At 45.5% G+C, this 26,046-nt stretch overlaps 1 protein-coding gene across 2 annotated transcripts in view; it reads left to right on the forward strand.

The window, feature by feature from the left end:
• Nucleotides 1-25,793, forward strand: part of LOC140399166 (uncharacterized) — a 78,787-nt gene extending 52,994 nt beyond the window's left edge. For both annotated transcript variants that reach the window (XM_072488443.1, XM_072488444.1), the window contains 2 exons: nucleotides 3,173-3,338; nucleotides 22,825-25,793. In XM_072488443.1, coding sequence (XP_072344544.1) covers nucleotides 3,173-3,338; nucleotides 22,825-23,440 — 782 coding nt within the window. In that variant the 3' untranslated portion in view covers nucleotides 23,441-25,793. The remainder of the gene's footprint in view (nucleotides 1-3,172; nucleotides 3,339-22,824) is intronic.
• The last annotated feature ends 253 nt before the right edge of the window (nucleotides 25,794-26,046 follow it).

Here is a 26,046-nt window from a genome sequence, read left to right on the forward strand (position 1 = left end):
GTAGATCGCCGAGACCTTGCCTTCTCCAACCCACACCCCCGAGAGCACCCTATCCTGGATCCTATGTGCTGGCAGCAGCGGGACTTCCCTCACCTGTCGTCTTACAAACGCCCTTACCTGCATGTACCTGAAGGCATTTCCAGGGGGGAGACCAAATTTTTCCTCCAATGCCGCAAGGCTCGCAAACGTCCCATCTATAAACAGGTCCCCCATCCTTCTAATACCTGCCCTGTGCCAGCTCAGGAACCCCCCATCCATTCTCCCCGGGACAAACCGATGGTTCTCCCGGATCGAGGACCACACCGAAGCCTCTGCCTCCCCCTGTGGCGTCTCCACTGCCCCCAAATTTTGAGGGTCGCCGCCACCACTGGACTCGTGATGTACCTTGTTGCCGGGAGCGGCAGCGGCGCCGTCACCAGCGCTCTCAGGCTCGTGCCCACACAGGACGCCATCTCCAGCCTCTTCCACGCCGCCCCCTCCTGCTCCATTACCCACTTGCGTATCATCGCCACATTGGGAGCCCAGTAGTACCCACACAGATTAGGCAGCGCTAGCCCTCCTCTGTCCCTGCTCTGTTCCAGATACACCCTTCTCACCCTCAGGGTCTTTTTCGCCCATACAAACCCCATGATGCTCCTGCTGACCCGCTTAAAAAAAGGCCTTAGGGATCAGGATGGAGAGGCAGTGGAATATAAAAAGGAACCTCAGGAGCACCGTCATCTTCACCGACTGCACCCTACCCGCCAGGGAGTTGTTAAAGATTCTGAGCAGGAGTGGGCTCAGTAGCTCCGAGCACTTCTTATAAAATTCTACAGGGAAGCCGTCCGGACCCGGGGCCTTGCCCGACTGTATACCTGCCAGCCCCTTAACTACCTCCTCCAGCTCAATCGGGGCCCCCAGTCCCTCCACCCGCTCCTCATCCACCCTTGGGAACCTCAGTCGATCCATAAATTGCTTCATCCCTTCCCCTCCCCTCGGGTGTTCTGACTCGTATAGCTTCCCATAGAACTCCTTGAAGACTTCATTGATCCTCTCTGGGCTCAACACCGTGTTACCTTCCTTATCCCGCACTCCCCCGATCTCCCTGGCCGCCTCCCTCCTGCGCAGTTGGTGCGCCAGCATCCCACTTGCCTTCTCCCCATACTTGTATACTGCCCCTTTCACTTTCCTCAACTGTGCCTCCGCCTTCGACGTGGTCAGCAGATCGAACTCCGCCTATGATCTCCGGCGCTATTAATCCTCATTTCTAATCATTTCCATCGCATTAGTGAAATTGAAGTCGAATGCAACAGCCTCCCGGAAATTAACCGGCTCCCCAGCGAGAAATCACGTGTGCGTCGTTTAGTACTCCTTTTTAAAAACGTGAAGGGGGTGCAATAGCTGCTGAGGGAAATTGAGGACGTGAGTAGCTGTTTCCATTTTCCGGCATGCAGCTCAAGGCCACTAATTGGTGCCTGGTTGAGGCCTTGCCAGTACTGCTGGTGACTCCCAGGCTCTGGGAGAATGCAGCTTCAAACAGGCCGTGCATATTTAAATAAGCCTAATGACTCATTTAGATATGATTATCTGGATCACGTCCAGCAAGGGAGTGATCCAGATTGCAGTGTGCACCGTGAGTCAGGTGACTTGTGTACGGTTTAGAAGCCCGGCACAAAGCCAGATTTGGGCTTCTCCCGCGGTGCTCCCATCGCAACGAAATCGGTGCCAGGCACAACGAGGTGGCATAATCGTGCCCTTTTTGTCTTTTTAAAATCAAATTACAGAATATCTGTGCGTCAGTTCTATCTACTTCCTTTAACCACATTTAAAAGATGTTTTGATCAGGTGAAACTCAACTTCAGGATGTAGGTTACATTTTATTTAATATATATTGCCAAGATAGCATGTGATGCACGCTTTAGTTCATGATTATGAAGTACAGAATTTATTCCATGCAAGTGAAATAACAATCCAATTGTTAGAAATGCTTGCCCTCTCCATCAGTGAGTGTCAGTGCGAACCCCCCACCCCAGAAGTATTGTGGAACTCTTGTATCATACAGGTGAAATATGAGAGCCGGAACAAAGTAGTACAAAAACAATCTGGGCAAGATCAATGGGAAGGGAAATCAGACACAGGGCGTGATTCAGCAACCGTGTTGCGCCCAGTGCAGATCTGGGTGCAACAGGTGAATTGCACGAGAGCTCCAAATTGCAGTAATTCGCGCCCACGTGACGTACGCCTGAGGGGGCGGACCATCATGGAAGGGAAGAGCACACTGTGTCCAAGCCACTAATCAGATTTAAAGGCATGCACATGCTGGTTTTGCATGCCCCTGCCAGAGCAGGGTGCAAATGTTGCTTTCGTTCCCAGGGAGGGACCAGAGCATGGTGCCAGACACAAACCTCAATTTTTGCAGGACGCCGGATTCTCCACACGATCGTGATTCGTGTTTCCGGCATCACAAGGCGGGAGAACCCAGCCCCTGATCAAATGGTTAAACAGGCCCAAGGGGCTGAATACTCCTGTTCCCATGAAAACAATTTGGAAATTGGCCAATTCTTCCCACTAATTGAAGGAAAATATTCTGGGATCGACTACCCTCACCTCTTGATATATCATAGAAATCATAGAATTTACAGTGCAGAAGGAGACCATTTGGCCCATCGAGTCTGCACCGGCCCTTACAAAGAGCACCCTACTGAAGCCCACGTATCTACCCTATCCCAGTAACCCCCACTTAACATTTTTTGGACACTAAGGGCAATTTAGCATGGCTAATCCACCTAACCCGCACATCTTTGGACTTGGGAGGGGACCGGAGCACCCGGAGGAAACCCACGTAGACACAGGGAGAACGTGCAGACTCCGTACAGCAAGTGACCCAGCCGGGAATCGAACTTGGGACCCCGGAGCTGTGAAGCAACATTGCTAACCACTATGCTACAGTGCTATGTATGGGGTGGTCCTGAAACTGCAGAAACAGAAATCAATCTTTCTTTCACTTAGTATGCCTAAATATGTAGAACTAATTAGAATTAGATACTTCCTTTCTGATGACCATTTGTTTAAAGCACAACTTTTGTTTCAATTTCTAATATAGTCCTTCACCCTTTTACTTTGGTACATAAAATGTGAATCTGTAGTTCTGAGAGTCTGGTCCAAAATTGATATTTTGGTTCAATTTTAATAGAAGAAGAAATTAACAGTCCTCACCACGCTGTTAAAAACCATCTTTCAAGGAAAGAAGTTGTGTTGGGAATACCCTGTCGGCAGGCTGAAGTAAATGTCCGTGAATCGCTTCACCTTTACCTCCCTACCCATGACATTCAAGAAGAGGAAGAGTTCACAACCACAGGGTAAATTCTATTCTATATTCCTTCTTCTTAAGTTTTTCCTATGTTACACAAGGTAGCCACAATGCTGGTTGATCATCCTTCATATCAGACATTATTTTTGTTTGTTGGATTTGGTGATAGTTTTACAGATGGATGCCCTTTTTTTAAAATAAATTTAGAGTACCCAATTCCTTTTTTTCTAATTAAGGGGCAATTTAGCATGGTCAATCCACCTACCCTGCACATCTTTGGGTTGCAGGATGAGACCCACGCAGACACGGGGAGAATGTGCAAACTCCACATGCTCAGTGACACGGGCCGGGAACGAGCCCAGCTCCTCGGCGCTGTGAGGCAGCAGTGCTAACCACTGTGCCACCGTGCTGTCCCTGGATGCCCTTCCTGCCATTCACTTTCCCCATTTACCAATTATGCTATATTAACAAGGTTTTTTTGTTGCAAACAATGGAAGAAGTTGCATGTATATGCATTTCATGTCCCCTGAACATCTCAAAGTGCTTCAGAACCAATTAAGCACATAAAATACATTTGCTGTTAAAGTGTAGGGTAACAAAGCAGATCAAGACCCTTTTGATGCAAACAAGCTGATGTAATACCAGAATACCAAAACTGGCCAATAAATGTGCAGCCAACACATCTTCCTGAAACAACAAACATTATTCAGTAAAGTGGGCCCTGTTCTGTGCTGTCAACAAGAGATTTTGCTGAGGTACATAGAACATAGAAAATACAGCACAGAACTGGCCCTTCGGCCCACGATGTTATGCTGAACTTTTGTCCTAGATTAAGAACAAATTAATCCACACCCCATCATTCTACCGTAATCCATGGACCTATCCAATAGCCGCTTGAAGGTCCCTAATGTTTCTGACTCAACTACTTCCACTACTCTCAGGGTAAAGAACCTACCTCTGACATCCCCCTTATATCTTCCACCATTCACCTTAAATTTATGTCTCCTTGTAATGGTTTGTTCTACCCGGGGAAAAAGCCTCTGACTGTCTACTCTATCTATTCCCCTGATCATCTTATAAACCTCTATCAAGTCTCCCCTCATCCTTCTCCGTTCTAATGAGAAAAGGCCTAGCACCCTCAACCTTTCCTCGTAAGACCTACTCTCCATTCCAGGCAACGTCCTGGTAAATCTCCTTTGCACCTTTTCCAAAGCTTCCACATCCTTCCTAAAATTAGGCCACCAGAACTGCACACAGTACTCCAAATGTGGCCTTACCAAGGTTTTGTACAGCTGCATCATCACCTCATGGCTCTTAAAATCAATCCCTCTGCTAATGAACGCTAGCACACCATAGGCCTTCGTCACAGCACTATCCACTTGAGTAGCAACTTTCAAAGATCTATGAACATAGACCCCAAGATCTCTCTGCTCCTCCACATTGCCAAGAACCCTACCGTCAACCCTGTATTCCGCATTCATATTTATCCTTCCAAAATGGACAACCTCACACTTTTCAGGGTTAAACTCCATCTGCCACTTCTCAGCCCAGCTCTGCATTCTATCTATGTCTCTTTGCAGCCGACAACAGCCCTCCTCACTATCCACAACTCCACCAATCTTTGTATCATCTGCAAATTTACTGACCCACCCTTCAACTCCCTCATCTAAGTCATTAATGAAAATCACAAATAGCAGAGGACCCACAACTGATCCCTGTGGTACGCCACTGGTAACTGGGCTCCAGGTTGAATATTTGCCATCCACCACCACTCTCTGACTTCAATCGGTTAGCCAGTTCATTATCCAACTGGCCAAATTTCCCACTATCCCATGCCTCCTTACTTTCTGCATAAGCCGACCATGGGGAACCTTATCAAATGCCTTACTAAAATCCATGTACACTACATCCACTGCTATACCTACATCCACGTGCTTGGTCACCTCCTCAAAGAATTCAATAAGACTTGTGAGGCAAGACCTACCCCTCACAAATCCGTGCTGACTATCCCTAATCAAGCAGTGTCTTTCCAGATGCTCAGAAATCTTATCCCTCAGTACCCTTTTCATTACTTCGCCTACCACTGAAGTAAGACTAACTGGTCTGTAATTCCCAGGGTTATCCCTATTCCCTTTTTTGAACAGGGACACGACATTCGCCATTCTCCAATCCCCTGGTACCACCCCTGTTGACAGTGATGACGAAAAGATCATTGCCAACGGCTCTTCAATTTCATCTCTTGCTTCCCATAGAATCCTTGGATATATCCCATCAGGGACTTGTCTATCCTCAAGTTTTTCAAAATGCCCAACACATCTTCCTTCCTAACAAGTATCTTCTCGAGCTTACCAGTCTGTTTCACACACTCCAACAATATGGCCCCTCTCATTCATAAATACTGAAGAAAAGTACTCGTTCAACACCTCTCCTATCTCTTCAGACTCAATGCACAATCTGCCGCTACTGTCCTTGATCGGACCTACCCTCGTTCTAGTCATTCTCATATTTCTCACATATGTATAAAAGGCCTTGGGGTTTTCCTTGATCCTACCCGCCAAAGATTTTTCATGTCCTCTCTTAGCTCTCCTAATCCCTTCCTTCAGTTCCTTCCTGGCTATCTTGTATCCCTCCAGTGCCCTGTCTGAACCTTGTTTCCTCAGCCTTACATAAGTCTCCTTCCTCTTAACAAGACATTCAACCTCTCTTGTCAACCATGGTTCCCTCACTCGACCATCTCTTCCCTGCCTGATAGGGACATACATATCAAGGACACGTAGTAACTGTTCCTTGAACAAGTTCCACATTTCAATTGTGTCCTTCCCTGACAGCCTATGTTCCCAACCTATGCACTTCAGTTCTTGTCTGACAGCATCGGATTTACCCTTCCCCCAATTGTAAGCCTTGCCCTGTTGCACGCACCTATCCCTCTCCATTACTAAAGTGAAAGTCACAGAATTGTGGTCACTATCTCCAGAATGCTCCCCCACTAACAAATCTATCACTTGCCCTGGTTCATTACCAAGTACCAAATCCAATATGCCCTCCCCTCTGGTCAGACAATCTACATACTGTGTTAGAAAAGCTTCCTGGACACACTGCACAAACACCACCCCATCCAAACTATTTGATCTAAAGAGTTTCCACTCAATATTTGGGAAGTTGAAGTCACCCTGACCACTACCCTGTGACTTCTGCATCTTTCCAAAATCTGTTTCCCAATCTGTTCCTCCACATCTCTTCTGCTGTTGGGGGGCCTATGGAAAACTCCTAACAAGGTGACTGCTCCTTTCCTATTTCTGACTTCAACCCATACTACCTCAGTTGGCAGATCCTCCTCGAACTGCCTTTCTGCAGCTGTTATACTATCTCTAATTAACAATACCACCCCCCCCCCACCTCTTTTACCACCCTCCCTAATCTTATTGAAACATCTATAACCAGGAATCTCCAACAACCATTTCTGCCCCTCTTCTATCCAAGTTTCCCTGATGGCCACCACATTGTAGTCCCAAGTACCGATCCATGCCTTAAGTTCACCCACCTTATTCCTGATGCTTCTTGCATTGAAGTATACACACTTCAACCCATCTCCGTGCCTGCAAGTACTCTCCTTTGTCAGTGTTATCTTCCCCACTGCCTCACTACACGCTTTGACGTCCTGAACATCGGCTACCTTAGTTGCTGGACTACAAATCCGGTTCCCATTCCCCTGCCAAATTAGTTTAAACCCTCCCGAACAGTACTAGAAAATCTCCCTCCCAGGATATTGGTGCCCCTCTGGTTCAGATGCAACCCGTCCTGCTTGACCTTTCCCAGAATGCGCTCCAATTATCCAAATACCTGAAGCCCTCCCTCCTATACCATTCCTGCAGCCACGTGTTCAACTGCACTCTCTCCCTATTCCTAGCCTCGCTATCACGTGGCACCGGCAACATACCAGAGATGACAACTCTGTCTGTTTTAACTTCCAGCCTAACTCCCTAAACTTGTTTATTACATCCACACCCCTTTTCCTACCTACGTCGTTGGTACCAATGTGCACCACGACTTCTGGCTGCTCCCCCACCCCTTAAGGATCCTGAAGACACGATCTGAGACGTCATGGACCCTGGCACCCGGGAGGCAACAAACCATCCGAGAGACTCGCCCGTGCCCACAGAATCGCCTGTCTTTACCTCTAACTATTGAGTCCCCTACAACTAGTGCTCTCCTAATCTCCCCCCTTTCCTACTGAGCCCTAGAGCCGGACCTCGTGCCAGAGACCTGGTCACTGCAGCCTACCCCTGCTAGGTAATCCCCCCTAACAGTATCCAAAGCGGTATACTTATTGTTGAGAGGAATGACCACAGGGGATCCCTGCACTGACTGCTTCCTCCTCTTCACACCTCTAACTATTACCCAGCTACCTTTGTTCTCAGGTGTAACTATGTCCCTGTAGCTCCTATCTATCACCCCCTCAGCTTCCCGAATGATCCTCAGTTCATCCAGCTCCAGTTCCCTAACACGGTCTGTGAAGAGCTGGAGCTGGCTGCACTTCCCGCAGGTGAAGTCAGCAAGGACACCGGTCCCCCTTACCTCGAACATTCTGCAGGAGGAACATTCCACTGCCCTAGCTGCCATGAAAAAAAGTAAATAGCTTACCTGCTCACAGCAATGAGTCTTTTTTTTAGGTTAGAGGAGGAGGGAGGGTGGGAGTCACTACACGTGTAGTGTCTCGGGTTTCCTCACCATTCAAATTTATTGGGTAATACAAACCTTCCCAGGTCTCCCCACGGCCGACTTCCGGTTTCCTGCTGCTCTGAGAAAAAAGAAGCTTTGGAAAAGTAAGTTTAAAAATCAAAAACTCAGCTTACCTTGAAATGAAAATCGCTTATTGTCACAAGTAGGCTTCAAATGAAGTTACTGTGAAAAGCCCCTAGTCGCCACATTCCGGCGCCTCTTCGGGGAGGCTGGTACGGGAATTGAACCCGCGCTGCTGGCCTGCCTTGGTCTGCTTTACAAGCCAGCTATTTAGCACACTGTGCTAAACCAGCTCCAGTCTCCCCTCCAAAAATCGCTCCCCTCTCTGCCCGCTCCGCTGAATGAATAAGGCCGAAACCTCGGAGGTAAGTGCCTTTTAAAGAAAAATTACAAGCCTTCCCAGGTCTCCCGACGGCCGGTTTCCTGCTGCCCTGAGAGAAAAAAAGCTCCGAAAACGTAAGTTAAAAATCAAAAACTCAGCTGACCTTCCATCTCCCCCCTCCAAAAATCGCTCCCCTCTCTGCCCGCTCCGCTTTTGATGCTTTTGATTTACTTTTGTTCGGCAAGGTTTGTGGAATTTGGAGATTTTTGATGACCACAGAAAGGTGTAAAATGGCATTGCTTTACAAAGGTATGGGGACAGTAGATACAGTGCCATGCTCTGCAACATGATCTGGGCATGCAGGTCTGTCAGGTGCATCATTCCTAAATAGCAATAAGCTAGGAACAGTGCCTGGGGAGGCTACGAACAGGAAAATCTTCCCAGCGGGAAAATTTCACGCTATGCTACAAAAACGCAGTAGTGACAAAGTTGTGCCACCTCCTTCATGACGACCTGGAGCTGCCCTCCCAGTGACTGTGAAAATCACCATCATACTTTCATTTTATGTCATGAGAATCTTCTTGGTAGGAGCTGGCAACATCAACAACATGTCACAGTTCACCTTCGGTAGAACATCATGAAGATTAAAGAGGCACGTACAGAGGAGGGAAGACCGGGATAAAGGGCACTTGGATAGTGGGCTTCAAGATGGTGCAGGCTCTCTGGCCACCCTAAATCAACAAAATAGATATCACAACCTGTGGTAGTACCAGGTATTGCGGTACCTGAGAGGCTGACGCCATTGATTAAGACCCTGGAGTCTACCATTGGCAGTATGACGTAGCTCAGCCCTGAAGGCGGGGTATAAGAGATGGTGCCGTCCCAGCAGCCTTCTCTTTCTGTACCGAAGCTGCTGGGGTAAAGTTCTAGTGCATTAAAGCCTCAGTTACTTATTACCTTCGTCTCGAGAGTAATTGATTGTGCATCAATTTAATGCACTAGATTTAAGCTGGAAGGATGGATCTCCGGACCAAGCCAAAGTGCCTTCAACTCAGCTCCCACGCGGAGAACCCGGCTGCTGTTTTTAAACACTGGCTGGCGGGTTTTAAAGGGTACCTGGAGACGGCCGGAGGTGAGCCCACAGAAGGGCTGAAAATGCATCTCCTGCGCTCAAGGGTCAGCCCTGGGATCTACCTCCTTATCGAGGACGCGGAAAACTACAATGCCGCCATCCTACTACTGAAAAGACATTATATCCACCCTGTAAATCAGGTCTACGCTCGCCACCTGCTTGCTACGAGACGGCAAAGCCCCGGGGAATCGCTGGAAGACTTCTACCGGGCACTACTGGTGCTGGGCGAAAACTGTGGCTGCCCGCCAGTTTCGGGGAGGGAGCACACGGAACTTTTAATAAGAAATGCTTTTGTGGCGGGTATGAGCTCCTCGGATACCCGCCGAAGACTCCTAGCGAAGGACACCCTTGGACTCAGAGAGGCACGGGCCCTGGCAGGGTCCATGGATGTCACTTACCTAAACGCGCAGTCGTACGCGCCCGACCGCGCGGCGGCCCCCTGTCCCACGTGGCACCCCGTAGCGGCAGCCCCACAGACCCCCCCCCTCCCTTTCAGGCCCCGACCGGCCAGCTCTTCATCACAACCATGGCATAGAACTATCCCTCTCTCATTGAACTGTTTATGTCTGACCCGATGAGGAATTTAAGCTCAGTGAATACCTGCTATCCTAGCAACAACCATAATGCCTTTATCTAGTTACAGTCAGCAATACCAACCAGGCCTCCAAGACACACGATAGGATACCCTTTCCACACATGGCTCATGATTCCTTCTCATCATCATACCATTTGAGATCAGAGGACCTTCAGTAATAGCTATGGGGTCACCTACAACACCATGGAACAAGTGATTAGTCGACTAAACCAAATGTTTTACTGCTTAAATTGCTCAGGGAGGTCTCTACAGCACATGCCAGAGAGAGTGTCCATGCTTGTGAAGGTGTTTCACCCTCCACAACCTTAAATTATGAGGGCTCAGTCACTACCTCCTGGAATCAGCAAATCATGTAAGGAAGAGAAGGAAATGGAGGAGAACCGGAGGGCAAAATGAAATTTTGCTTCGGTTGAAATGAACTGTCCCACCACCAATATGGGTCCACCATTCCCTCATATTCCATCCATTTTAGATTCCCAATCTCAATAGTCTCCTTGACGATATCATTCAACAAACACCAACAGCAAACATTTTCACTCAACGGCTTTATCCAGCAACACATCAATAATGCAAAAAAAACATAATTTATCACCCCTCAGTTCCTGTCTTGTGGGTACCCTTACCTGGCCTGTGCAGTTCTATCCCACTGGCTGCAGCATAGCTAGTGGATCTGGTAGATGGCTGCTGAGTTTCACTGAAGGACACTGCAAATAGAGTTCGATCATCCTTTGATTTTGTAGGCCCAGCTTTGCACAGTATGACTTTAGCATAGACCACAGCAGTCTGAGCTGGCAGGCTGAGAAGCAATTGCAAGAAAGCCATAGTAGGAGTACAAATACTATCACTAGAGGTTTGCAGGTTTGTGCTCCACGGTGCCACTGCCATTTATATGGGCACCACCTCATTGATTCTTATTATCTGGAGCACAAATTGCTGAAATGCTGTTCGACCCTGCATGCCTCATAAACACTGAGAACCGCATCCACGATGATAGCTGTGTGTATCTGCATGCCAGAAACCCTAGCTTGCATGACCAGGAATCTCATGACCTCAATTTGAGCTTCCACTTGCAGCACTAAGACATTGGGAGGTTTCCCCCTGTTCTGTAGTGGTAGCTGACATGACAACTAGCTTTGTTGTTTAAGGATGGCATCCGGGCAATAGTAAGGGATGATATTGGTGCTAAGGAGGACAAGGTTGAATCAATTTGGGTGGAAATCAGGAATAGTAAGGCGAAAAGGTCACTGATAGGAATAGTCTATAGGCCACCAAATAGTAACAGGATGGTAGGGCAGGCAATAAGCAAAGAAATAACGGATGCATGTAGAAATGGTACAGCGGTTATCATGGGAGATTTTAATCTGCATATCGATTGGTTTAACCAGGTTGGTAAAGGCAGCCTTGAGGAGGAGTTTATAGAATGTGCCCGGGATAATTTCCTGGAACAGTATGTAATGGAACCTACAAGGGAACAAGCGGTCCTCGATCTGGTCCTGTGTAATGAGGCAGGATTGATTAATGATCTCATAGTTCGGGATCCTCTTGGAAGGAGCGACCACAATATGGTGGAATTTAAAATACAGTTGGAGGATGACAAGGTAAAATCAAACACTAGTGTTTTGTGCTTAAACAAAGGCGATTACAATGGGATGAGAGAAGAACTAGCTAAGGTAGACTGGGAGCAAAGACTTCAGGGTGAAGCAGTTGAGGAACAGTGAAGAACCTTCCGAACGATCTTTCACAGTGTTCAGAAAAGGTTCATACCAACAAAGAAAGACGGTAGAAAGGGGAAAAATCGACCGTGGATATCTAAGGAGGTGAGGGAGAGTATCAAATTGAAGGAAAAAACATACAAAGTGGCAAAGATTAGTGGGAGACTAGAGGACTGGGAAGTCTTTAGGGGACAACAGAAAGCTACTAAAAAAGCCATAAAGAAGAGTAAGGTAGACTATGAAAGTAAACTGGCTCAGAACATAAAAGCAGATACTAAAAGCTTCTACAAATATATAAGACAAAAAAGAGTGGCTAAGGTAAATATTGGTCCTTTGGAAGATGAGAAGGGAGATTTAATAATAGGAGACGGGGAAGTGGCTGAGGAGCTGAACAGGTTTTTTGGGTCAGTCTTCACAGTGACAGTGGAGGACACAAATAACATGCCAGTGACTGATGGAAATAAAGATATGATAAGTGAGGACCTTGAGATGATTGTAATCACTAAGGAGGCAGTATTGGGCAAGCTAATGGGGCTAAAGGTAGACAAGTCTCCTGGCCCTGATGGGATGCATCCCAGAGTGTTAAAAGAGATGGCTAGGGAAATTGTAAACGCACTAGTGATAATTTATCAAAATTCACTAGACTCTGGGGTGGTCCCAGAGGATTGGGAAGTAGCAAACGTGACACCACTGTTTAAAAAAGGAGGTCGGCAGAAAGCAGGTAATTATTGGCCGGTAAGCTTAACTTCGGTTGTAGGGAAAATGCTGGAATCTATCAGTAAGGAGGAAATAGCGGGGCACCTGGAGGGAAATTGTCCCATTGGGCAGACGCAGCATGGGTTCACAAAGGGTAGGTCGTGTCTGACTAATTTGGTAGAATTTTTTGAGGACGTTACCAGTGCAGTAGATAACGGGGAGCCAATGGATGTGGTATATCTGGATTTCCAGAAAGATTTTGACAAGGTGCCACACAAAAGGTTGCTGTATAAACTAAAGATCCATGGCATTGAGGGTAAAGTGGTAGCATGGGTAGAGGATTGGTTAACTAACAGAAAGCAGAGAGTGGGGATAAATGGGTGTTTCTCTGGTTGGCAACCTGTAACTAGTGGGGTCCCTCAAGGATCAGTGTTGGGCCTGCAGTTGTTCACAATTTACATAGACGATTTGGAGTTGGGGACCAAGTGCAATGTGTCAAAGTTTGCAGACGACACTAAGATGAGTGGTAAAGCAAAAAGTGCAGAGGATACCGGAAGTCTGCAGAAGGATTTGGATAGGTTAGGTGAATGGGCTAGGGTCTGGCAGATGGAATTCAATGTTGCCAAGTGTGAGGCTATCCATTTTGGGAGGAATAACAGCAGAATGGATTATTATTTAAACGGTAAGATGTTAAAACATGCTGCTGTGCAGAGGGACCTGGGTGTACTGGTGCACGAGTCGCAAAAAGTTGGTGCGCAGGTGCAACAGGTGATTAAGAAGGCTAATCGAGTTTTGTCTTTCATTGCTAGAGGGATGGAGTTCAAGACTAGTGAGGTTATACTGCAATTGTATAGGGTGTTGGTGAGGCCGCATCTGGAGTAATGTGTTCAGTTTTGGTCTCCTTACCTGAGAAAGGACATATTGGCACTGGAGGGAGTGCAGAGGAGATTCACTCGGTTGATCCCAGAGTTGAGGGGATTAGATTATGATGAGAGGTTGAGTAGACTGGGACTGTACTCATTGGAGTTTAGAAGGATGCGGGGGGATCTTATTGAGACATATAAAATTATGAAGGGAATAGATAGGATAGATGCGGGCAGGTTGTTTCCACTGGTCGGGGAAAGCAGAACTAGGGGGCATAGCCTCAAAATAAGGGGAGGTAGATTTAGGACGGAGTGTAGGAGGAACTTCTTCACCCAAAGGGTGTGAATCTCTGGAATTCCTTGCCCAGTGAAGCAGTTGAGGCTCCTTTAAACGTTTTTAAGAAAAAGATAGATGCCTTTCTAAAGAATAAAGGGATTCGGGGATATGGTGTACGGGCCGGAGAGTGGAGCTGAGTCCACAAAGATCAGCCATGATCTCATTAAATGGCGGAGCAGGCTCGAGAGGCCAGATGGCCTACTCCTGTTCCTAGTTCTTATGTTCTGATGTACTGGACACTCCATCAAGGGCCAGTTAGACAGTGCTGTCATGGCAGTGCCCACCTCTTCCAAATGTAGAAAAGGAATTAGTTCTGAAACAAATGGTAGCACTCAGTTGGATAAGTCACTGGATTCTGAAGTATCTTAGTCTATAGTAAAAGTTAGAGAATAGATACCAGAGGTTTTGACTGTAGAATGTAATGAACATTTTGAAATGTTCATTACATTCTACAGGGGCAGCACGGTAGCATGGTGGTTAGCACAATTGCTTCACCGCTCCAGGGTCCCAGGTTCGATTCCCGGCTTGGTTCGCTGTCTGTGCGGAGTCTACACATCCTCCCCGTGTGCATGGGTTTCCTCCGGGCGCTCCGGTTTCCTCCCACAGTCCAAAGATGTGCAGGTTAGGTGGATTGGCCATGCTAAATTGCCCTTAGTGTCCAAAATTTCCCTTAGTGTTGGGTGGGGTAACTGGGTTGTGGGGATTGGGTGGGGATGTGGGCTTGGGTAGGGTGCTCTTTCCGGGAGCCGGTGCGGACCCGATGGGCCGAATGGCCTCCTTCTGCACTGTAAATTCTATGATAAATGCATGGACAGGCAAGCTCAGCCAAAATGCATTTGTATTCAAAAAATCAAGGGCGGGACTCTCCCATCTGCCAGTCGCGTTTTCCAGGGAGGCATGACCCCGCCAGCAGCAGGATTCTCCATTCCCGCAGCCGACCACTGGGATTTCCCATTCGGGACACCTCAAGCCATCATGAAACCCATGGGTGTGGGTATGCTGTTGGCAGACCAGAGGTTCCCGCCGACGGAGAATTCCGCTGCAAGTCTTTTGAAGAAATTACTAATTGGAGAGATGTATATAGAACTTCAGAAGGTGTTTTTGAAGGTGATTCATGGGAGGCTCAGCAGAAAAGTTTAGGCATTTGGTATCAGAGTTAGTGCAGCAACATAGAAGAAAAATTTGGTGGATGTAAAACAAACGGTTGGGATTGCTCAGACTAAAAAAGTTTGAAAGTGAAATATTGCAGGAGTCAGTGCTGGGTCTATTTTTTTGTTATTCGTATATAACTGATTTTAGACTTGAGCAAAGGGAACACAAAATCCAAACTGCAAGCAACAAAAGGTAACAAATTTGGCAAAAAATGAAGTAAACTATAAAAGCCATCTTTCAGTGGAAAAGCCGACAATTGGTAAATGCCAGTCCCCCTCTCTCTTTCCCCCTCTCTTTCTCTCTCGCTCTTTTCCCCCTCTCTCCTTCCCCCTTCTCTCTCTCTCTCTCTCTCTTTCCCCTTCTCTCTCTCTCTCTTTTTCCCTTTCTCTCTCTCTTCCTTTCTCCTTCTCTCTCTCTCTTTCCCCTTCTCTCTCTTCCCTCTCCCTCTCCCTTCCTCGTCATTTCTCCCCCTCTCTTCCTATCTCTCTCCTCTCTCCCCTTCTCCTCCCTCTCTCTTTCTCTCTCTCCTCTTCCTCTCTCTCTTCCTACCTCCCTCCCTCTCTCTCTATTTCTCCCCAATCTCCTTAACTGTCTTCTATCCCACCCTCCATATACATTTTCTGAGGACGAAACTAGGAATATGGGTGTACACACTGAAGCAAAAAAAAACATTGATCTGCCTGGAACAGAGAGGGGGTTCACATAAATATCGTCAAAGTATAACTATATCTCAAGCCATAAAAAGGCAGCCTTTTGGATTATTTAAGTATGTGTAAAATAATGATTAACTTTGTACAAGATGATAGGCCACCAATTGCTGTGTGCAATTTTGGCAACGTTTTATAGAAATGGCACTAAAGTCATTGTAAATTCCAGAGATGGAAAAACATTAAATATGAGATGGGCAGCACGGTAGCATTGTGGTTAGCACAATTGCTTCACAGCTCCAGGGTCCCAGGTTCGATTTCCAGCTTGGGTCACTGTCTGTGTGGAGTCTGTACATTCTCCCCGTGTGTGCGTGGGCTTCCTCCGGTGCTCCGGTTTCCTCCCACAGTCCAAAGATGTGCGGGTTAGGTAGATTGGCCATGCTAAATTGTCCTTAGTGTCCAAAATTGCCCTTGGTATTGGGTGGGGTAACTGGTTTGTGGGGATTGGGTGGAGATGTGGGCTTGGGTAGGGTGCTCTTTCCGGGAGCCGGTGCGGACCCGATGGGCCGAATGGCCTCCTTCTGCACTGTAAATTCTATGATAAATGCATGGACAGGCAAGCTCAGCCAAAATGCATTTGTATTCAAAAAATCAAGGGCGGGACTCTCCCATCTGCCAGTCGCGTTTTCCAGGGCGGCATGACCCCGCCAGCAGCAGGATTCTCCATTCCCGCAGCCGACCACTGGGATTTCCCATTCGGGACACCTCAAGCCATCATGAAACCCATGGGTGTGGGTATGCTGTTGGCAGACCAGAGGTTCCCGCCGACGGAGAATTCCGCTGCAAGTCTTTTGAAGAAATTACTAATTGGAGAGATGTATATAGAACTTCAGAAAATGTTTTTGAAGGTGATTCATGGGAGGTCAGCAGAAAAGTTTAGGCATTTGGTATCAGAGTTAATGCAGCAACATAGAAGAAAAATTTGGTGGATGTAAAACAAACGGTTGGGATTGCTCAGACTAAAAAAGTTTGAAAGTGAAATATTGCAGGAGTCAGTGCTGGGTCTATTTTTTTGTTATTCGTATATAACTGATTTTAGACTTGAGCAAAGGGAACACAAAATCCAAACTGCAAGCAACAAAAGGTAACGAATTTGGCAAAAAATGAAGTAAACTATAAAAGCCATCTTTCAGTGGAAAAGCCGACAATTGGTAAATGCCAGTCCCCCTCTCTCTTTCCCCCTCTCTTTCTCTCGCTCTTTTCCCCCTCTCTCCTTCCCCCTTCTCTCTCTCTCTCTCTTTCCCCTTCTCTCTCTCTCTCTTTTTCCCTTTCTCTCTCTCTTCCTTTCTCCTTCTCTCTCTCTCTCTCTTTCCCCTTCTCTCTCTTCCCTCTCCCTCTCCCTTCCTCGTCATTTCTCCCCCTCTCTTCCTATCTCTCTCCTCTCTCCCCTTCTCCTCCCTCTCTCTTTCTCTCTCTCCTCTTCCTACCTCCCTCCCTCTCTCTCTATTTCTCCCCAATCTCCTTAACTGTCTTCTATCCCACCCTCCATATACATTTTCTGAGGACGAAACTAGGAATATGGGTGTACACACTGAAGCAAAAAAAAAACATTGATCTGCCTGGAACAGAGAGGGGGTTCACATAAATATCTTCAAAGTATAACTATATCTCAAGCCATAAAAAGGCAGCCTTTTGGATTTTATAAGTATGTGTAAAATAATGATTAACTTTGTACAAGATGATAGGCCACCAATTGCTGTGTGCAATTTTGGCAACGTTTTATAGAAATGGCACTAAAGTCATTATAAATTCCAGAGATGGAAAAACATTAAATATGAGAAATATGAGATGGGCAGCACGGTAGCATTGTGGTTAGCACAATTGCTTCACAGCTCCAGGGTCCCAGGTTCGATTTCCAGCTTGGGTCACTGCCTGTGTGGAGTCTGTACATTCTCCCCGTGTGTGCGTGGGTTTCCTCCGGTGCTCCGGTTTCCTCCCACAGTCCAAAGATGTGCGGGTTAGGTAGATTGGCCATGCTAAATTGTCCTTAGTGTCCAAAATTGCCCTTGGTATTGGATGGGGTTACTGGGTAATGGGGATAGGGTGGAGGTGTGGGCTTGGGTGGGGTGCTCTTTCAAAAGAGCCAGTGCAGACTCAATGGGCCAAATGGCCTCCTTCTGCACTTTAAACTCTATGAGAAGAGGCTTGAGGTACTGAGATTATTTCCACTAATGCAACAAAGGTTAAGAGGAGATTACTAAAATTATGGTCTGTTTAGGGAGTCAATAATGAAGAATTATAAATTTAACATTGTCACTAAGAAAGTGAAGTAGTGGGATAATTTCTTTACACAGAAGCCTCAACATTTTGCAACAGGGAATTGTAAAGGTGAAGGCAATTTTATCTTTTAAGGAATAAGTGGATAAATGTTGAAGTGCTGTGGTGGGAGAGCAACAGTGAGATTATAGTTTTGAAATGTTTTATCAAAGGGCCAGCACTAATACAGAAGGACAAATGATTTTCTTCTGTATTATAAGCTATCATTTATTCCAAGGTAATAGTTATCTGCTATTAGAGAGTTCTGAGCGTTCTTCCAGCAAAGCAAAGCAGAGGTTCAACTGGCAAAAGTGTCAGTGAGCATGCAAGAATACACTTCCAAAATGTCTTCCAAACAGCCAGGGATTCATAAACAAAAATCTAGCGCAAACACATGCACAGTAATGGTCTCATGTTGACATTACTAAAGCAGGAAAATCTAGCACACGGATATTTCAGTTAGGTTCAGCATTGTTCAGCCAAATAATGTTGATACTAATGCAAGCAATTTTCATCAAGGAAAAGATACTGAAACAAATAACAATTTCTGGGATAGTGTCTAGACTCAGTACTTTAATGGAATCTAATATCCTATTTAAAAGTAATCCAAATCATGTTTATATTGAAGATAGTTACTTTTGACCACAAGTAAGTTAGTTATGTAAAGTAATTAATGGTAAATTGCTTCAACTGGCACTTTACGAACTATGTCTCATTACCGTTTTGAAACTGTGACATTTAGTGAGTGTAAATGCAATATAGAAACTGCCCCACTGCTCATTCTTTTGAATGTTTTGTAAGCGTTCTACTTTAAAGAAAATCCTTATTCAAAATTGTACATTTCTAGATAAATTCACATTTTAGTATTATGCTACTAAATTAGGAATCAAACTCAATCTTAAATCCTCTCAGAAGAAAAATTGATATATAAAGCTGTTACATTGATTACTTAAAATATTTTTTTGCAAACTGCAGACAAAAGTGACCTACTGGCTATTATAATATTGTTGCAACTTTTTAAAATTGAAATAAATCTATTAGGCAACACAAATAAGATAACACTTTTTTCTTTGCTGTTAAATCCTGAAACCCCTGAGCTGAAATCCATCATTTAACATTAATTTCTATCTTGCAGACTAGAAAGTACTTGGACCAATTTTGATCAAAGCTGACCGGGAAAAAGCTGATCCGACTCAAGTTATCTACAAATAACTACATATGCAGTTTTGAATACCAAACTTTCCACAAAACTCTCTTAATGCTCTCTAGAATTGTCTGTGGAATTGACAAATTGGAAAAAATCTCCGCTTTTTCATTACCTTCAGTTTTCCTGAATTGATGCTGGACTACCAAAGTTTGTTTTTATAAATTTGGAGTGCCCAGTTATTTTTTTTCCAATTAAGGGGCAATTTAGTGTGGCTAATCCACCTAACCTGCACATCTTTGGGTTGTAGGGGTGAAACCCATGTAAACATGGGGAGAATGTGCAAACTCCATACGGTGACCCGGGGCCGGGATCGAGCCTGGGTCCTCATCGCCGTAGGCAGCAGTGCTAACCACTGTGCCACCATGCCACCCCTTCTAGACTACCAAAGTTGTAGCGCTTAACTGTATTTTTGCTCCAAGACAATGCAATACTTTCAAATAAGTGGAAGATGAAAGGATCCAAAACACAGTTTTGGGGCACATTCTACCGATCTCGTTGCGCCGGACTCAGGACGCAAGAGACTGGTAAATTGCGCAAGAGGCCTCTCGTGAGATTTACGATGCTCATTACGCATTGCAAGATCTCAGGAGGCGTTGCAAGAGATTTACATATTCAAGCTCACAAACGTGGACCAGATATGGGGGTTATCATAGAATTTACAGTGCAGAAGGAGGCCATTCGGCCCATCGAGTCTGCACCGGCTCTTGGAAAGAGCACCCTACCCAAGGGCAACACCTCCCCCCTAATGGTGGGGCCCATCCAGGCGGTCAGGGGTCCCTAGGTGGCTGGGCTCTGGGCAGGGTGGTAGCCTGGCACCCCCAGTGCCACCTGGGCACTTTGGCATCAACAGCCTGTTACCCTGCCAGTGCCAGCCTAGTGCCACCATGTCAATGCCAGGGTGCCTAGGTAGCACTGCAATGTGAACATAGAACATGCGGAAATGCTGGGGATTGGGCCCGGGGGGGGTGGGTGCCCTGTCCTTATGAGGTGGGTGCAGGGGGCTTGAGGCGTCCTAATTAGTGAGTTGGGGGATGTCCAGAGGTCGTGGGGGGGGGGTTAGAGATCGGGGCACCATTTTACTGCAGGAAATTAGTCTAAACGCACCCTTAGTGGGGCGTTCTTCACCGAGGCCCGAGAAAGAAGTACAGTCCCGTTTAATAGCGGGGTCGTTCTCGTCGCTACAAACTCCGGGAAACATCCGGCTAAATGCGCTCAAAACAGCCTCTGTTGGGTTTCCATTAAATTGAACCCAAAGTGTTCTGAGAATCTATGGTGAATCAGTTAGCCCAAAAACCTACAATGCCTGACTTTTATCTTCACTCAAAAATATCTGTTTGGCATCAGACATTTAAGAAAGATTACTGTGCCACAAGTTGAGAATGCAATTTTATTGTTAATTGTAAAAAATTTAATGCTTCACAATTGGTACTAATGATAGATAAATTGTGACCTCAATACAAATCAGTTATTGGTGGTTTCCGAGATGCAGTTATTTCCATAAGACCATAAGACATAGGGGCAGAATTAGGCCACTAGGCCCATCAAGCCTGCTCCACCATTCAATCATGGCTGATATTTTTCTCATCTCCATTCTCCTGCCTCCTCCCCATAACCCCTGATTCCCTTATTCATAAAGAGCCTATCTATCTCTGACTTAAAGGCACTCAGTGATTTGGCCTCCACAGCCTTCTGCGGCAAAGAGTTCCACAGATTCACCACCCTCTGACTGGAGAAATTCCTCCTCATTTCTGTTTTAAAGGATTGTCCCTTTAGAGGAGATTGTGTCCTGTGGTTCTAGTTTTTCCCACAAGTGGAAACATCCTCTCCACGTCTACTCTATCCAGGCCTTGCAGTATCCTGTATGTTTCAATACGATCCCCCCTCATCCTTCTAAACTCCAACGATTACAGACCCAGAGTCCTCAACCGTTCCTCATACGACAAGCTCTTCATTCCAGGGATCATTCTTGTGAACCTCCTCTGGACCCTTTCCAAGGCCAGCACATTTCAGTGCAATTTCCAATTCTGTGGTTTTTCTGTACATCCTCTCCAATAATCCAATTCCTGGCACTAAAATGCATCTTTACAATCAAAATTTTTAAATGGCGTCCCGATCACTCGCTACAATGGGGTGTTCTGGTGAATGAAACAGGGCTATGTGCAGCCTCAGCCGCACGTTCCCCGTTCAGGCCACTTATTCAACTTGGTCGTGTTGAGTAGCCGTGTGTTTCTCGGTACTCCGAGTGCCAGGAAACACACGGCTAAATGTGCTCGCCAGAGAACGTTTTTCCCTTTTGGTAGAATCGCGCCCACTGTTTCCAGCACTGATCCTTGTTAAACACCACTTGACACCTTGGGCGAAATTCTCCCACAATAGCGCGATGTCCGCCGACTGGCGCCAAAAACGGCGCCAATCAGACGGGCATCGCGTTCCCAAAGGTGCGGAATGCTCCGCATCTTTGGGGGCCGAGCCCCAACATTGAGGGGCTAGGCTGACGCCGGAGGGATTTCCGCCCCGCCAGCTGGCGGAAATGGCGTTTGTTGCCCCGCCAGCGGAAATGCGGCGCATGCGCGGGAGCATCAGCGGCCGCCGACAGTTTCCCGCGCATGCGCAGTGGGGAGAGTCTCTTCCGCCTCCGCCATGGTGGAGACCGTGGCGGAGGCGGAAGGGAAAGAGTGCCCCCACGGCACAGGCCCGCCCGTGGATCGGTGGGCCCCGATCGCGGGCCAGGCCACCGTGGGGGCACCCCCCGGGGTCAGATCGCCCCGCGCCCCCCCAGGACCCCGGAGCCCGCCCACGCCGCCTAGTCCCGCCGGTAAATACCAGCTTTGATTTACGCCGGCAGGACAGGCAATTTCTGGGCGGGACTTCGGCCCATCCGGCCCGGAGAATTGAGCGGGGGGGTCCCGCCAACTGGCGCGACCCGATTCCCGCCCCCGCCCAATCTCCGGTACCGGAGACTTCGGCGGGGGCGGGGGCAGGATTCACAGCGGCCAACGGCCATTCTCCGACCCGCTGGGGGGTCGGAGAATGACGCCCCTTTTTACCAATTTAAGTAGCTACCCTTAACAGCTACATTCTCTTTTCTATTTTGTAGCCAGCTTTCTATCTAGTCTGCTACCTATCCCCTTACTCCACTTAGTCATGAGTCTACCTTATCACAGGCCTTTTGAAAATGCAAATGCATTACATTCACTGTAAGATCCTATACTGGCAGTTACCAAAAAGATACCTCGGCAAAAACAGATTTTTGTTGCACCTCATCTCCTGAAGAGGGAGAAAGCTGCATGCTGGAGACAAAATTTCAGGGTGCCATTTGTAAGATATTGAACAAAATCACTACACTTCATCTGAATTAGGATGGCGTTGCCAGGCTATTTGACTCTGAAAGGCCATTATGTCTGTTCTCATGCACAATTCACATAATTAGATATATAATGGAGAGATGGAGGCATTGAATTGAAATCAGATGCAGAATTGTTGGCTCTCGAATCTGCTCATAGTTGTGTGTCCAATTGTCAGGTTCACACTCTTCCCATCTTCATTCTGATGGAGATCCATTTAACTCAGCACACACCAGCAACTGAACCTGAAGTCTTTGTAATGTGTCTGTGTAAGTCCCACACTATTGACACATTAAGCGATTATATCTTCAGAGATTTCAGTGAAACATTACATTTTGAAATGTAGTGTCTCTGTTCAGGAGCATATGTTTATAAAGTTAGTAGTGTAAATGAAAATTGCTGGAAACAAAAAGAATGGTGAAAACACTGGTATTTGTTATTTCAGAAATCTTTGTTTTAACTTATCTCACAGGGGACCATCTGAAGATGTTTCACAGAATCTTGAAGTATCCAATGTAGATTTAAACGGAAAACAGAATTGGAAAAAAGCTGAAACAAAGCAAGAAGAGAAGAATGCCTGCTGCATCAGAGATTCTGCCTGGGCATCTCCGCCTGGTAGTAGACTCAAAGATCAGATGCAGAGAGGAATTACATGTGTACAGAAGAGTGTTCCTGCTCCTGCAGTTAGTGTAAATTCAATAGAACAAAAAAAGTATTCTGAATTATTGGATGATCCCTGGAACAGACTAAATCAAACACAACCATTAAAGCACAATTATGTCAACCATCCAATGGTTGATTTAACCATATACGACTTGGAAGCTGAACTGGACAATATCCACAGCCTCCAGGAGAATAAACACATCAAAAATTTGCGGTCCAATACCAATGAGCAACTTACTCTTGCCAGCAGTACAGAGAATGACAAAGAGAAAATAAAGATCTTTGGAACTGGTATATGGAAACCACAATACTATGTTGTCAGTCACCAAACTACCTCCTTGGATAAACCTCAGGATATTCATCAAAAACAACACATTTCAAGGGTACATATGGCCCAAAATATGTCACCACATGCCAAGCAGTAATGCTATCGTAGGAGGTTAAGTGGTGGTTAAGGGAAAACTTGATAAAGGTGTTCAACTTTTTGAGGGGTTTTAATAGTAAAGGAGAAACTGTTTCCACTGGCAGGTGGGACTAATTTGAAAAGACAGGTTTAAGATAATTGGCAAAGGAACCAGATTGGAGAAGAGGAGAAATTATTTTATGGAGAACATTATGATAATCTGAAACATTGAATGTATATTTGAAAAATAAATATTTACAGGGTTATGGGGAAGAGCAGTGAAATGGGGTTCACTGGATAGCTCTTTCAGAATGCCTGGTATTCACCGGCATGATGGGTCAATTGCCTCCTGTGGTCTATGATACTGCATTTAAAAGGTCCTCACTACATAACAATGCAAAAGTTAAGATTATTGGAACCAAATATGCAATAGGCTTGGCAGCTAATCAAGCGAGAAAAACTAATGTATTGAAGATGTCTGCAATCTTTGATGTCACTACAGGAATAATTAGTAATACTACACCAGTATTATGACCAGATGGGAAGGAGTTAACTGACTCCCCTCTATTCAACTTCCTCGGTTGGTCACAATAAAGTTTTACTTTCTTTTTATGAGGATATGCCTTTTGCAAAACCAAATGTATTTTACTATTTAAGCTAAGAGCAATAAAATGTCAATTAAACAAGGTTTTCTTGAATCAAGTCAAGAGCAATTTATTAATCACTAAACCTGAGAAAAGTAATGAAAACATGTCAACCATTTGGTCCTCATGCAGTCATTAGGGTATGAGAAATAAGGGTTATTCAAGTCCATTAAAAAAAGCAAATGAATATATGGTTGTGTCCTTTGATTGTCCTTGAGGCATAGATTTTAAACGTTGAGGCCGATTTAGGTTAGCAGGTTTCTTTGATGCGGTCAGATGTACAGAATGTTGCAATTATTAAAAGATCTAGATTCGTTGGTAGGTTTCTGGTAGACTTAGCTTCTCAAACTGGATGACATCCATTTCAAAAGAAAGCGAGGAAGTGAAAGAGTCCCGAGAGAAGCCAATTCTTTCAATACCCAGCGCTTTGCATTTTTAATGTCTCTTCCGAGTTTAGATGGGGGTCTGAATTCTAGGAAAGGTCTGTCTCTTCACATTTTGCTGTGGGTGATTTGTTGGTTTCTCACCGTCACCTTGGAATGTGCTTGCATTTCTAAGCCAATTTGCTCTGTCTCAGTTCAAATTGCTAAATTTCCAGTTGAAAATTGAAAAATCCTATTTTCAAAAATAAAGAGTCCATAGCTTCATAACAAAGCATTTCAAAGCATCCAAACATTTACAAATAATCAGCAATGTTTTAATCATTTCTGAAGCGGAGAAACCAAAAATAAGCTATGAAAAGCATTCTAGATTTGATCTCAAGTATTATGTGAACATCGTAAGTAGGAGATAGTTGGTGCTGTAAACATACTTAGGCACACAGATGAATTTGGAGGTTATTAAAAAAAAGTTCAGTATTCAGCTGGAGCCAGCAATCTTTTCTATTTTTAATTACATTTTATTAGGAACATGGTTGGATTCGATGAGCTTTAAATTACGCTTCTTATGAATCATAGAATTTACAGTGCAGAAGGAGGCTATTCAGCCCATCGAGTCTGCACCGGCTCTTGGAAAGAGCACCCTACCCAAGGCCAACACCGCCACCCTATCCCCATAACCCAGTAACCCCAACCAACACTAAGGGCAATTTATCATGGCCAATCCACCTAACCTGCACATCTTTGGACTGTGGGAGGAAACCGGAGCACCCGGAGGAAACCCACGCACACACGGGGAGGATGTGCAGACTCCGCACAGACAGTGACCCAAGCTGGAATCGAACCTGGGACCCTGGAGCTGTGAAGCAATTGTGCTATCCACAAGACTACCGTGCTGGTAGTTGCAGCAGGCAAAATCTTCAATTCTTTTGATCCTGCTAATGAACTCTTATGAAAGATGCATGTGTCAAGTATTCATCTCCTCTGCTACTTTCTACTCACTATTTAGGGATTCCTGGCCAATATACCATTCCATTGCAGGTGGAAAGCCTGCCTTTGAGACTCTGCCAATATCACCCAAATCAACCACAAATGTGAAAAATGAGCTCAGGTTGACAACCACAATATTTAGCCAAGAATTGATCTTGATACTTGGTTCTAATGCAGCTGGTATGAAGATTACAAGCATGTCTTATATTTCCTTTGAACTCTGCATTGTATAACTAGTTTCAGAAATTATTTTATGCAATTTATTTTGAATGAATATTTCTAATTAGTTTAATTTGAAGAAACTGAATGAAAATTAATACAATTTCTAATGTAATTATATGCAAGGTTATAATTTTTTTCTTCTGTACACTGTAAAATCCATTAAACTCTGAAAATATGTGATCATTTTGTGTTGTTAATGAATCATATTATACAATAGCCAATGCCTTTAACTGCAATTCAACTGTCAACTTTTGAGGCAATTGAAAAATCAAGAATTATGATGATACAAGATGATTTAACCTAGAGTCCAGAAGACACATTTGAATTGGCTTAAACTGCAGTTATAGCTGAGTCCATGTGAGCTCAAAAACAAAATTATTCCTATTTCAGTTGTT

Source organism: Scyliorhinus torazame, chromosome 22, assembly GCF_047496885.1.
Source record: "Scyliorhinus torazame isolate Kashiwa2021f chromosome 22, sScyTor2.1, whole genome shotgun sequence".
NCBI lineage: Eukaryota > Metazoa > Chordata > Chondrichthyes > Carcharhiniformes > Scyliorhinidae > Scyliorhinus > Scyliorhinus torazame.